This window comes from Python bivittatus, unplaced genomic scaffold (assembly GCF_059951505.1).
Source record: "Python bivittatus isolate LINGU-HERP-01145 unplaced genomic scaffold, Pbiv_v1 ctg000020_np1212, whole genome shotgun sequence".
NCBI classification, from domain to species: Eukaryota; Metazoa; Chordata; class Lepidosauria; order Squamata; family Pythonidae; genus Python; species Python bivittatus.
Window position 1 is genome coordinate 80,681,555 of NW_028277030.1, and position 14,093 is coordinate 80,695,647.

The following is a 14,093-nucleotide window of genomic DNA, read 5'->3' on the forward strand; positions in this document are numbered from 1 at the left end:
ACAATATTCATCAATATAAAAAATGTAGCTGCTATATAATATGTAAGTAGATTTATTGGCAGTATCATACTCAGTATTTTATAAGGTACAGAATTCAGTCATTATTTACACAAGACCAAACCACAAATGGTTGATGCCTTAATGGTAAGATCACATTCTCCCTGAAATAGAAGTTAGAAAGTAATAGTCCTCTCTAATTTATGGAGCACACACAAACAGAATGAGTCCATCGGTTTAGTAGAACTCTTTTCTGCATGTGGGTCTCTAGCTAGACTTTTGGTCAAAGAATCTGGTTTACATTTATTGATTAAGGAGATTAGAAAAGGCTAAACTGATTATGTGAGAGTTTCATATAGACATCTCATTTTTTATTCTTTCCAACTAAATGGAATGATGGAAATGTACTGTATAAAGACAGTTGCAACTCTCTGTCTACCCATGATTAATCTCCGAAGACTGAACAGAAGAAACAACCAAATTTGGTATGGGTAGAGAAGCCACCAAAAGAAACTTAACTTTTGAAGTTAGGCTGGATCAGGCTAGAGAGAAAGAAAATCCATAAAAATTTCTCCAGTGCATCCATGTGGGAGAAGCAGTTGGTTAGCCGCTTGGAATGTTGCCAACCCCTCCATTTTAAGTGCCCCTCTGTCCTGGTCATATGACCCAGACAGCAGCTAGTGTTAAGTGGTTGGAAAAAATCCAGAAAACATATTCTGCATGCTTTTCCTACTTTGTTATTTTTTTTCCCAAGCCAACAGAATGTTGGAAAGAGATTAGGTGAAGGGGATCAAGACTCTGTTTATAGCATGATAACTCTCCAAAAATGGAACATAACAGGATCAAATTTGGCACAGGAGAAAAGATGGTAAAAGAAAGATTGAGTGCAAAAATGGGCTAGATCAGGCAGCGAGAAAAGTTCCAGGGAAAAAAAATTCTCAGTGCATCATGAGAGAGGTAGTTGTGCAATGATTCAGATGACTCTTCCATTCTAAGCCCCTCCAGTCACATGACCCACAGTGGAATGTATATAGTTCACCCTGGGCTTTTCCAATGCACGTGCACGCACAGATGCAACAGAAAAGGAAAGCAGAAACAGACGTTCATATGGAGAGATGCAGCACATTACTTAGTTATACAGAAACAAATACAGATGTCTTCTATGGGTACTGCTGGATTTAAAAAAAAAAATCAGAAGCCATGCTCTGCATGTTTTTCCTAATTTGTACTGGTCTGTTTCCTTCTTGTACTCAGAGCATGTAAATATCTTTTTAAAATAAAATGGTAAACCTTTTTAAAAAAAAAAATTGATTAAGTCATTACATTAGATACTCGTTTTAAATTGGGAAGGTATAGTCCTGAATTTTTGTGTTGTCTAAAGTTCAAAACTAGATCTTCAATAGAAATTGTTATCTTTGATTTTAAAAATGTTTTTTCAGCAATCTTCTGTTTTTCAGATTATACATGAAAGCACCAAGGATGGAATTTTGGTAGCTGATCAAGCCTTTTTTGACTGCTTCTCCTCAAATGCTTCACAGATGAATACGCAAGCTGTAAAAAACAATAGCCAAGTAGGCATTTTTAATAGTATTCTTGAATGCTAGAAGCATGGTGAATTGTGTAGAATGAAAGAAGCTTAATGAAGCCTCTTGAAGTGAGTTATCAAAGCAAGCATGGAATTATCTTTCCTAATATGAAAGATACATATATATTTGATCTGGGCTGCTAATACACCTTCTCTTGTGAACAGCCCCAGGTTATGAAAAGAATTGATATTTTCGTTTTTCCCTTTTAATTTTATTTTACTTTTTTGTGTGTGAATGGGCACCTAATGGTTAGGAAGCAGGCTCATTTCTTTTATTATTTTGTTTCCAATGCATGCAATTGGAAGTGAATGTAACTGGATGAACCTATAAACACTAGGGCTACATGTTTCTCTGACCACATTTTTGTAGTCTCTGTAGAATTCTGACCAGCATGCTGAAATTCAGCAGCACTATTAATGAAAAAAAAAGAGGTTTCTCATAATTTAAAGGGGGGAAACAATTTAAGCCCTAAAATAGGCTTAAAACAGTTTTTGCAATGAATTAAAAATACAACCTCACAAGACCATGAATAAAGAAATTTAAATTTTAATCCCATAGAACATAAAAAAAAAAATCCTACATGCATGATGAAAAATTAAGTGTGCCCTTCCTGTCTCTGATTTATATGAATTAGATAGCTTTTCATGAATACTCTGACACTTTATATTAGTTTCTCTGTGCCTCCAAAGGTTAAATCAAAGTTTTTCACTGGTTTAGTTGCTAATGCATAGCTAATGCATTTTATTATTATGCAGGTAGAAGTTTCTTACTCTTTTTCGAAATCTGATCTCAGATCTCATCTCAGAATGATTCGATCAGTAGTAATTGATTTGGTTGTATATCAGTGTATTTAATTAAAGCTTCCTCATCAGAAGCTTAAAAGTGGCTTGTTAGGTTTTGCAAAGGGTTATAACAAGTTACCTAGTTGTGATATAGGTGTGCTATAGCTAAATTATCAATTGTAGTTTTCTCAGCCCATAATTGGGTTAGTTCTTTCTGCTATATTTCTCTTCTTACTTAGCCTGCATTCCACCTATCCCTGAAGTCCATGTACTTCTTGGTTTCTTTAGAAAAAGCTTTCTGACCATTTTGGTGTTCGTCAATTCATCACTCATTAAGGCCCACAAGTTTCTCTATATAAGTCTAGCCCCATCAGCAATATCATGCACACTCCAGGATGTCCACAAAACATGGATATTTGAAACATGTAAATGTGTGGATTTTGAAGGGAGAACAGACCTATGGTATGTGTATAATGTTAAGGACCAGACTGACTGTGACCTTCACATAAAGAATATGTGAATTATAGTAAGTAGGAACTTTAGAATGTTGCAAAACCCCACATAAGCTCAGCTAGTGAGTCCCTTCAGAGGGAGAGATAGCTCGTTATTTCAAGTAAATACTCCTCATGCTATGTACTCTTTTTTGTTCATTTTCTTCCCATTTTTCTTTCCCTGATACTACCTTCTAGCTCTTTTCCTTGTTTTGTTTGCCTTATTTAAGGAATTGTTCATAAGTTTGAGAGGTTATGTTGCATTAAAAAGCACTTAAGATGCTGACCTACATAACCTTGTCTCTCTGGATCACTAATTTTTCCAAGTTCCAGTAGTCCCTATGCCTTTCGAAATCTCCAGATTCCTTCTCTTGCCTGCAATGCCTTTTAGTCCTAGTGGTGGACAGAAACTGTATAGGTTCAAAAGGTTCATCCAGTAGCAGCCAAAGAACATTTAGGCTATTTAACAAGTCATTATAAAAGCTTTTCATCCGCTTTCACATTTCCCTTTACTGCATATTGCAATGTAGATTTGGATCTGTACAGGTTTTATTTCACAATATTTAAATCTTTGTAGTCCATAGGTCAAGAGCTGAATGATTATTTTTCTTCTTTTCAAGGATCGATGTTCAAAGGTCTCAGCACTAAAAAGAAATATTCAATTAGGTACATATGGTAGTGGATTTCATTAATAATTGAAAAGTGTTTTTGAAACTTCTGAATTTTACTGCAAGGATTAAAAACCCTATAAAATTATAAACTGTACTTTTGTTTATGAAAACAGATTCATTGCTTTTTTTTTGCATTTGTAAATATAAATCTATTTACCCTTGCAAACAGGAAAAGCAAAAAAAAGTAGTGATTAAATACAGCAGTACAGTAATACAGAATGATCAAATCACTTGATAGCTCAATTTGTTTTGTGTTTTTGATTTTATGGCAGGCAAAAGCGTAATCAGCAACCATTTTATTAGTACAGGTACGGAATAAGATTTGTTCAAATCACTGTGTGTCCATGAAAATTTCTTAGCAATTTGCTACCACATGGGAAATAGGCTAGGTTTATTTGAAGGTCAGTGATGAAGGATGAAATACCATACCTTGTATTCTTAACTATCTTATAAATATAGTAAAGAGAAGTTTCTTCTTGTATTTAATGTTAAGAGCTACTTAAAGTGTGCCTAGTGAGATGGCTGTCATGAATGTTTATGTTATAATACAAATTATTTTTGATACTGTCATACAGTTATTACAAAGTAATGAAAAATAACAACTGAATTAAAATCCCCTTTAGGCTTGTAGAAGTAATTCAGTGTGGTTTAAATTGTTGTCTGCATTTCTTTTCTTTTTTTTTAATTATATCCCAGAGAAGTCTGGCTGTAGCTTAGTAAAATTTATTATTACAGATACATGATCTTCTTTAATTGCATGGTTTTATAGTAGTTCTCAGGTGATCCTTGACTATTTTGGCTTCCACAAGACATTCTCATTCCACAACACATTCTGATTCTATGTCAGTTTTGCAGTTCAACAAGGAAACCATTGCTTGAGATGCAAAGCCAGCTGGGTGATCTTGGGCAATCATTCTCTCTCAATCCTAGGAAGGAGGCAGTGGCAAACCACTTCTGAAAATCTTGCCAAGGGAACTGTAGGGACTAGTCTAGGCAGTTGCTAGAAGTCAATACTGACTCGACGGCACCAAAAAAAAAAAGGGGGCATGATAATCAGAAAAATCCAGGGTGGATTCAGATTCATACTTAATATGAATTGGAATGCTTGAGAATTTAATTAATTAAATGCTGCAGGATTTATTAATTACACATTACTTTGGAAGTAAAACAAGCTTAACTTCAGAAATAGATTATTTTTATTATTCTTTTGATATTATCCTTATTTAACATTAGATTGATTCCTAATAAAGCTGAAAGAGGGCATTCTTGCTTGGTGTTCACTTTACATGTATAAGCCTGATTTAGTTGTTTATAGCCACAGTAAGGCCATGATTTGAAAAATGTGTTCGGTCACATTGCACGTAATTTCTCAGTAACTCTGCTTTGTCTTTTCATAGTTAAAACAATAAGGATGTATAGCTCTGATTCTAGGTAGGTTTTTGATAGCGTCTAATGTTATATGCAGTTCTACTTCATTCTGATTGATTTATTTTTCTCTGTGTGTGTTTGTGTGTATATATACACACATATTTGTCATTGTTTGCTCCAAGTTTTTCAGCTGAAACAAGCTAGTCTAGCAAATAAAATAATATATATAATTTATAAAATGGCTGAAGTTTTGCTTTGTTTGGGAATATAGAATTTTCCTCCTTGATATTCTATAAATGGTTTTTAAAATGTTTTAAATGAGCATTTTGTTTCTATTGATTTATTGTACTAAATTGTTGAAGCCCATGGCATTCATATGTAGTTCCTACATGTAGAGAAACCTGATAAGGGTCAGCTGAATTCCAGTTTCTCTCCTTCTCACTTATTACTCAGATAACTTGCAAGACACTGAAATAGCAGAGAATTAGATTAAAAGAGATTTTATTCATTTACTTATTTATGTATTTATTGATTTATATTTCACATTTGTCATTGCCCATCTCCCTGGAAGCGACTCTAGGGAGAGATGCTTAGAGAACACCTATTTCTTCTCTATGTCCTGTCAATTGTCTCTGCAGACATAACGGGGATGACAAATGTATTGAGACCTATTGTATTACTCTGTAAGTAGGTAACATATATAAGCTAATTGTTGCAGCACTCTACTTAAAGTTAATAGTTCACAAAAAGATGTAATTACTAGACAAGGAAATTATTTTATTGGTAAGCTGTTTTTCTTTTTAATCTATTAATATTTTAAATACGTTCAGGTATAAAAACTATGGAATATGTTGCAATTTGCCTGCAAGGATGAGTGTGCTTAGGCCTAAAACATGGTTGTATTCATAATTCCGTTGACTCTTCTAAAGATTTCTTGTTTAATCCATTTTACCACTTTGAATTTAAAAAAAAAAATTCCATCAACATCCTTCTACATTTTCTCTGCCTCTTTATTCCTTGCTGTCTTTGACTACATTCTTTGCAATCATATGTGTAACTCCATACACATATGCTATCTTTCACTTATCCTGAATTTTTGCAGCAATAATTCTTTATATCATTTTTCTCATCCACATCTTCTTTCACTTCATTCCATCAAACATCCTTTTTCTTAGTCCCATTAGCATAATTACATACACGTTTGTAGCACACTGTACCATTATTCTTTTCACACTGTTACAAACAGTTTTCACATTTTTTTCTTTATGTCTACTTTTCATTCTTTCTTTTGGGAGAATATTTTTTAAATACTTTTTTTTTATAGGACTTATACTTTCTCTTCCTGTAGCCATTCTGCTTTTAATCCTGGTTTGTCACTTCTTTCTATTTTTTTCCATGACCAATTTTTCCCAGATCCACTCTTGACATTATCAAAAACATGGTCTGCCCCCTATTCAGAAATTCTCATCATCCTTGTATCCATCACTAATTATCTCATAAAGCATAAAATAAGCCATCCTTTTAAATCTATACTTATTTCTTGGCCATAGGTATGTATAAATAGATCTATGCTTAAACCATGTACTTGAAACAAATATTTTTCTGAGCAGATAGTTTTCATTCTCATTAATTGCTGAGTCTCCAAATGGTCCAATCATTTTCTGTACTCTCTTGTTTCTTACCTACCTATCCATTCCTGCATCACATTCATTCAGAACATTGCACAATTTTCATCAAAACCCATATGTGATTCTTCCCTTTTCGCCATTCATTGGAATTTAGTAGACTTTCCAAATGCTGAACAAGTTAAGCAAATTATTTTCAAAAACTATGATTTGAAGTTGATTTGTTTCAACAGACCATTGCATGGCATTCATCTAAAACAGAAGTGAAAGCTTTCAAATTCCTTATGGCCATAGCAGAAGGCGAGTATAAGAACCAAACGTTTACTGTAGTAGTTCATTCTCATAATGTGAAGCTGTGGTTCAGCATTATTTCCATTTGAGACCTTTATATAAATATTATTTTGTTAATTCTGTTTCATTACATTCCATCCACAGTTAAGCTTTCTCTTTTAAAGTTCTAGCTCAGGTTGACTGTGATATAGAACGTGGACCAAGCTTCATGAGCCTTTCCAGTCAAATCTTCTTCAGTTGGCCTGCTGTGTCCTCCATGTAGCCCTTCAATATAGAAGTATATTTTTTAAAGATCAGGGTCAGGACATGGATTAATAATTTCAATTTATGGCTGAGATTACTTTCATTCCACTCGTTACTCAGAGGTGTCTGCAGGATCCAGTGGTATAGTCAAAATGATGAGAGCAGTGTTGTGCTGTCACAGTGCAAGTTCTGCCATTTTTGTGTGTGCTGCTTTTGTCATTTGACACCCCACCCCTAGTCCCTTCTTAATATTTGTTGACAATTTTACATCCACTTGGAAATCTGAGATCAAAGAAAAATGCTTTTGTATGGCTTCTCCCAATTGAAGGAATCAAGCTATGTGCAAATTAAGGTTGTAGTAAAGCTGCCACTGGTAGACGCTAACAACCAGAGTTTGGTATCTGCCCCACCAATATTGAAGCAGGCACCAATGTTTGTAGGCAGATTGGGAAGCATTTCCTGTGTGATATTGATATAATGGAAGATTGTGCTTGGCTTTTGAAAGCTGTGTCTTTTGCCTGCATGGATTTATTTCAGTTAAGTTTATACAAGTTTTGCTTTATACTTTCTAACCTCTAGGATCTGAACATTATAGTATAGTTGAAATTGTGCTGAGGGCAAGAACTTTTGCTTGGATGTGTGTTGCTTCTGATTACGTGAGTCATATGGTATGTATACATTTTAGCAGTCCACCTTGTTTGCCAGAATTTGCCTATACCAGTTTTCCTACTGCTCTTTTTTCTTCCTCCTTTACTGAGTGCTTCTTATTTTTTAAGGTGGATTTTCTGGCATCTCTCTCTAATTCAGCCATTTTGGAACCTTTCATACAATCTCCACTTTCACCTCTTTCTACAGGAAAGGTAATTTTCAGTGTTACTAGAAAAGTAAAATAAACCAAACATTTGATCGCCTTGATAAATCTTGTTTGTTAATTAAAACTTGCATGTCTATTACAATATTGCTTTCTAAAATACAGGAACAGAACTGGAAATGTTCCACTGTAGCTCCAGAAATTGGAAATAATAGACATGCAGGAATTTACTGATTTTAATATAAAGATACACAGAACTGATTACAGATTTTTCATGTTTTCTAACTATTTTTTCCCCATGTGGAAGTGGGGGGAAAATTCAATTTTTATTCTAGTCATTTTAGAGGCAAGAGGTGCTATTAGACATCTATAAGCAAAAATATATTTTAACAAAATCCCCATAATTTTTGGATTTGCTTCTACTATCTCAGTTTAAGTTTCTGCCAACCTGGAGAAACTCCAGAAATTAATAAAGCTCCAACAGAACTATGTAATTTTTATTTTACATACAGGTAGTCCTCACTTAATGACCCTAATTGGGATCGGAATTTATGTCGCTAAGCAAAGCTGTTGTTAGGCAAAACATCACGTGACTTCACCACTTAGCGACAGCAGTCCCAGTAGTCCTAGTTGTGGCCATTAGGTGAAGGCCACGCTGTTGGTAGGCAAGGTCCTCACACTTCTCCTGCCCTGCCCTGCCCTGCCCTGCCTTGCTTGCCTCCAGTTCAACTCCGCCCACCCACTTATCTCCCCCTATCTCTGCCCTTTTGGCTGTCCTGCACTCCACTGCCACCGCCTACCTCTGCTGCCCCCCCCAGCTGACCTTTGCCACCTTCTTCCTCCCACTGCAGACCAGGATAGGGGAAGTGGGCCTCTCCTTCTTGCTGGATCTCTCAGTTGCCTTTGATACCATGGACCATGGTATCCTTCTCGGTCAGTTGCAAGGATTATCCAGTGCTGGCTCCAGAGTCACATTGATTCCACCTCCCAGTGATAGAAAGATTTGCATTTTTAGAATGATTTGGAAGAAGGGACAGAATTAGCACCCCCTAAGTTTTGGCACCCTAGGCCAGTGCCTACTTGGCCTTAGCCTAAAGCCAGCCCTAGCATTATGAGTGTGTTGCAATGGTTTTTCTCCTTCCTTAGGGGCCAGTTTCAGTTGATGATGTAGGGGAAGAATTCTTGGGACCTCAGCTGTACAGTGTCATAGAGCTTGGCCATTCTCCCTCACCTCCCCCCTGCCCTCAGTTATCACCTACATGAAGCCACTGGAGAAGTCATCTATTGGCATGAGGTGATATATCATCAATATGTAGGTTATGCCCAGTTTTCTCCACCCCAGATTGTGCAAAAGATCTTAGTTCCTGGAGGCTGTTAAATTCTGGAGGAGGAAAAACAGGCAGTTGGCCTAGAAGATCCACTATGAACAAAGGGATTTGGAGTAGTTTTGGATTTAAATCTACACAAGTAATCAAGTTGAGAAAATATGCACTCACTTCTATTGATTTTGTTCAGGGAAGCTCCCTGGAAATGAGTTCATATCTTGCATACATTATTAAGAATTATTATATTACCCTGCTGATAAACACACAGCTTTATCTAGAGCCCTAAAGGTAAAATCATGAAATGCTACCACTGTTAGTGTCAACAAGAGTCACAGTAGTCTGGAGTAATTGAAGTACTTTCAGTGACTCCCTCACTTAGTTGGAGAAATGCTTAAATTGCTCAGAATTCTATATAATAATCTATATGTGTCCTTTCTTCTCTTTGTTCTGGATCATCCTAGATGCAGTTAGAACCATTTACCTTCTTGAATTCTAGAAATACATACTTACTGTTAAATAAGGCACTCATAGTCTATCTTTTGGTTCTTCTCTGCATTCCATTTCCAGCCGATTACAACCTTGGACTGATTTTGGCGTTGTCATGATTTTTCTCTGGCTCTTTCTCATATTTTAGTTTACTGCTGTATCGTGTTTATGTGTGTATGTGAGAAAAAAATGGGGGGGGAATGAGTATTAATAAATCAATAGGTTTTTTTTTAAGAAGGTATCTTTCCTTCTATGAGAGGTAGAAATCCTTTTGATGGCTGGGTGCTACACTTAACATTCTCTTTTGCTGTACAGTGAATGCTTCCATAAGTGGAATGGTGATACAAACCGGATGAAGTCAGAATTTTCTCTCCCCCTCCACTCAACTTGATGGGATGTTTTTCAAAAATACCTTAGTTCATTTTAGGGCAAAATCATTACATTTTTCATTTATATCCCACTTCAAGAATGCAGGAAACCATGCCACAGAGTTTCTAATATATTATATGCATGCTTCAGAATGTATACTTAGTCATATGTGTAGAAAGTTCATATAGTACTTGTAATTACTGGGTGTTTAATGAAATAATGTTGGATCTGTATGTCAAACTTGACAGGTTTATGGTTGCACTTGCTTATTTTATCTCCTAGAAGTATGTATGAGATACTTTTCAGGTCTAAGCAAAATGGAAGTACTTTATATTTCAAATTTATGGTATAATCTTAAACATATTTAATGCAGTGTGAGCCCCTTTGAATAAAATAACATTAAGTTAATTAATTAAGTTTAGAGGCAGTAAAACAAAAAACAAAAGATCACAAATGTCTGAAGGGAACAAACCCAACATCTCAAAGAAAAAAAGACAGGAGCTCAGCAACCAGCCTACCCCCAAATCTGGAAGTAAAGCCAAGTTTTGAAAGACTTTTGGAACATCATCAGGGTGGAAACTATATGGATCTCTGGGCAGATGCTGTTCCAGAGGGCAGGTGTTGTAACAGAGAAGGCACACTTCCTACACCCCAATAAATGGCATTGTTTAATTGAGGGGCCTTGGTGTGTGCCCATTCTGCCCAATCTTACTAGGTGGGCAGAGGTGGTCCCTCAAGTAACCAAGCCATATAATATTTGCTTCCAGCTAAAAGCCAGTAAACTGTTAGTTGATGTGGTCTATGTGCATCACACAAAGGGGTCATTTGTACAAAACTCATGTCAGGAAGCTTTTTCATCTTGAGGATTTGGGATGGGAGAATATACTCCTAGGATACACATTAATAGTGGTTCCCTTCTTTCCCCTCAGTTCTCTTTTGGATTATAGGACATTTATAAATCATTCCACAATGAGTATATAATATTTTTATACAGGTGTGCTAATGTCATCTAATATATACAATTTTCATACATCATACTAGATCCAGTTCTGTGGAATAATAATTATTGTTGTTAACCTTGTATGCCACCGGACTCTCAACAACTCTAGGCAGCTCACAACAATCAAACAAAGAAATTACAATAAAATCAATAAAACATAAAAGATACAGATAAAGATGGCAAATGTAACAGACCAGATGGAATGAAGGAAAGGGTTTTACTTTCCCTGGCCAAAGGTCTGGATGAAGAGCCAGATCTTCATGGCTCTTCAAAACCATAGCAGAGTGGGGGCCATCCAGATCTGGTCTTGGAATTGTGGCAGCTGTTTGCAACTGCAAATATTTGAGTTTATTAAGCCAAATCATGTGTCACTTGCTTGCTGATGTATTGCGACATTCTTGCCCTTCTCTGTTGTGATTGAATCAGGAAGCATCTAATTGTAATCTCCTGTTTCTTCTGAAGTGAGAGGTTGTCATTTTCAAGTTTGGAATAAAACAGGACCTTACACCATGATTTGAAATTTGGTTAGGAAACTGGTTAACTAAGCGCTTTCTGATTTAACCACAATACATCTGTTTTGCAGAGGAAAATAAAGATATTCTGTATGCAATCAAAATGCTTGTGTATGTTTTAGCTCAGTAAGCCAAGATACAATTTTCCATACCTTTCATCTTTCTCTTCCTTTTTAATAATAAGGACAATTCTAATTTTAGTTTTATTTATGCTGTTTTAAAAATATTGAACTAAAAACTTGTATTGCTTGAGATCAGTTGCATCTTATTTTAAGGTGAGAGAAACATTATAAATACCTTAATTGGGCAATTATATTTTCAGAGTTTTTAAAATTTTTAAATATATATTTATACTAGAAAGTAAAACCTGCATGATATAATCGATTATGTATATTTCTGCTATTACTAGAAATTTGCTTTTCCCAAACAGGTATACCTGACTGAAATGCTAAGAGGATGCAAAATTTCCAAATCTATTATTCATTCTCGTGTGTTTTTGTCGTTTAATCGATTATGTATATTTCTGCTATTACTAGAAATTTGCTTTTCCCAAACAGGTATACCTGACTGAAATGCTAAGAGGATGCAAAATTTCCAAATCTATTATTCATTCTCGTGTGTTTTTGTCGTTTTCTTCTAGAATATATGCTATAATTTTGACTGTTCTCTGAAAAAATACATTTAAAAAAAAATTATCTTCTAGCTTTTAGAATTGGTTCCAAATTCTTTAATTTTTACTTTTTATCTATGACATTTCCTTAGACTAATGGATGCTTTATCTGCTCTGTCCTCCATTAACATAGGTCACCAGTAATGCAAATGATCCCTGGTCAAGCTGGGACAATACAACGACTGGTGATGCCTGGTCAACAAAGCCTGAAGCTAGGCAGAAAAACAGTGTATCAAACAATTGGGAGACAGGAGCATTTGGTCATCCTCAAGCTTATCAAGGTCCAGGTCAGTAGAGAGTGTCTGTAATTGATAAGAATTTTTAGGAATGGTGATTGGACTCCACATTTGACTTTTGATGGAACAGTATGATTAGGAATTTTCTAAGACTTTGAGAGAACTGGGGGCAGAATGCTCATTTGGTAATCTTTCATCTTGTTATATCTGGTATCGATCTTGAAGTCGGTGACCCAGTACATGGGCATGATGGGTAAGACTGAACTGTGGAAAAGTCAAAAACAATATTAGGTTTATGATTGAATATATTCTACTGAAAAGTATTGCTCCATCTGATTAAATGCTGAATCATATTTGGGATAGGCCACCCTTGTTCCCCTCACCCTCAAAACTATTGAGTATAATATTTGGTATGTTTCTAAACTCTTTTAAAACTAGAGTAAGCATACAGCAGATTTTTAATGCCCATTTCATTAAATTACAAAATACTGCGATGATAGAAGCTTATTTGTTTGACAGTTGAGCAGTCCCTTCAGCTTTCAACAGAGTGTCATTGTGCTTCAAAACGCTTTTTAGTCATCTGAACAGTTCTGCATGACTGTTAAGGGAAACTATATTGGAAAGTCCTAGTTAATTACGTACACTCTTTTTAACAATTAGCACTCTAAACTGCTCATACAGTTGGTGTCCTTTGCTCTTTAGCAGCTGCCGATGATGATGATTGGGATGAAGAATGGGATGAACCCAAATCAGCAGCTACACCCTATCTTGGTTATAAAGAGGCAGAGCCCTCTGATCCAGCAGGGCTTCAACGTGGAAACAGCCGTGGAACTGCTATGAAATTGCCATTGAACAAGTAGGACTCATAGCATGGAGTTCTAATCCATATTAGAATCTAATCAGAACAGAAATTAAAGAGAAATGTGTGAATTAATCTCTCAATAGTTTGAATGCTGTAGTCAAAATCTGTAACTGGTGTATCCTATAAATCTTAAAAGGAAAAAGCGCTTGTATTCTTCAGTTGAAAAGTCTAGCTAAGTACTGTGGCAGCATCTAGCTGATCTTGGCTGATTACAAAAAACTAAGCAGGGCTAGCCTTAATTAGTATTTGGATAGGAAAGCATCATGAAATTCCTGGGCTGTAGGCTAAACTAGAAAGTAAAAAAAAAAAAATCCAGAAGGCACTGGCAAGTCAATTCTGTATTATTACCAAGATAACTATATAGACTGGCCCAATAAGGTAACTGGAGTCAAATTCAGTCAAAGGAGACTTTATTTATCTTAGCTGAAGGAGATAGAAAAATGAGAACTATTCTTTCTAAACCCTTAAGCAAATAAAAATGTAGATGAACTGGGATCCCTCTTTTATGTCGAAACTTACTGTGCCCCTCAGGTGAATCTGAATTATTCAGGTGGAACTCACTGATTATATTGTTTGCTCCTCTTCTCATTTTCTGATGGTAACAACATTGCAGTTAATTATTTTAACAGGATAAGTCTAGTCTCCTTTTGCTGAAGTATATCACTATTTGAGTCTAGCTGCTCTTTAATATTTATCAATTTACATTCTGCCTGAATTACTGGAGTAACCCTAGGAGGCTTTATATCCTGACCGTCAATAGCTTTCTCT

General features: G+C 35.6%; 1 protein-coding gene across 4 annotated transcripts in view; it reads left to right on the forward strand.

The window, feature by feature from the left end:
* Nucleotides 1-14,093, forward strand: part of SNX9 (sorting nexin 9) — a 48,375-nt gene that overhangs the window by 21,195 nt on the left and 13,087 nt on the right. Inside the window, exons 4-7 of one of the 4 annotated variants that reach the window (XM_088142458.1) lie at nt 1,455-1,568; nt 7,831-7,914; nt 12,361-12,514; nt 13,166-13,319. In XM_088142458.1, the coding sequence (XP_087998584.1) occupies nt 1,455-1,568; nt 7,831-7,914; nt 12,361-12,514; nt 13,166-13,319 (506 nt within the window). Of the gene's footprint in view, nt 1-1,454; nt 1,569-7,674; nt 7,723-7,830; nt 7,915-12,360; nt 12,515-13,165; nt 13,320-14,093 lie in introns of those variants that run through there. The other 3 variants (XM_088142463.1, XM_088142477.1, XM_088142470.1) reach the window with 3 other exon arrangements.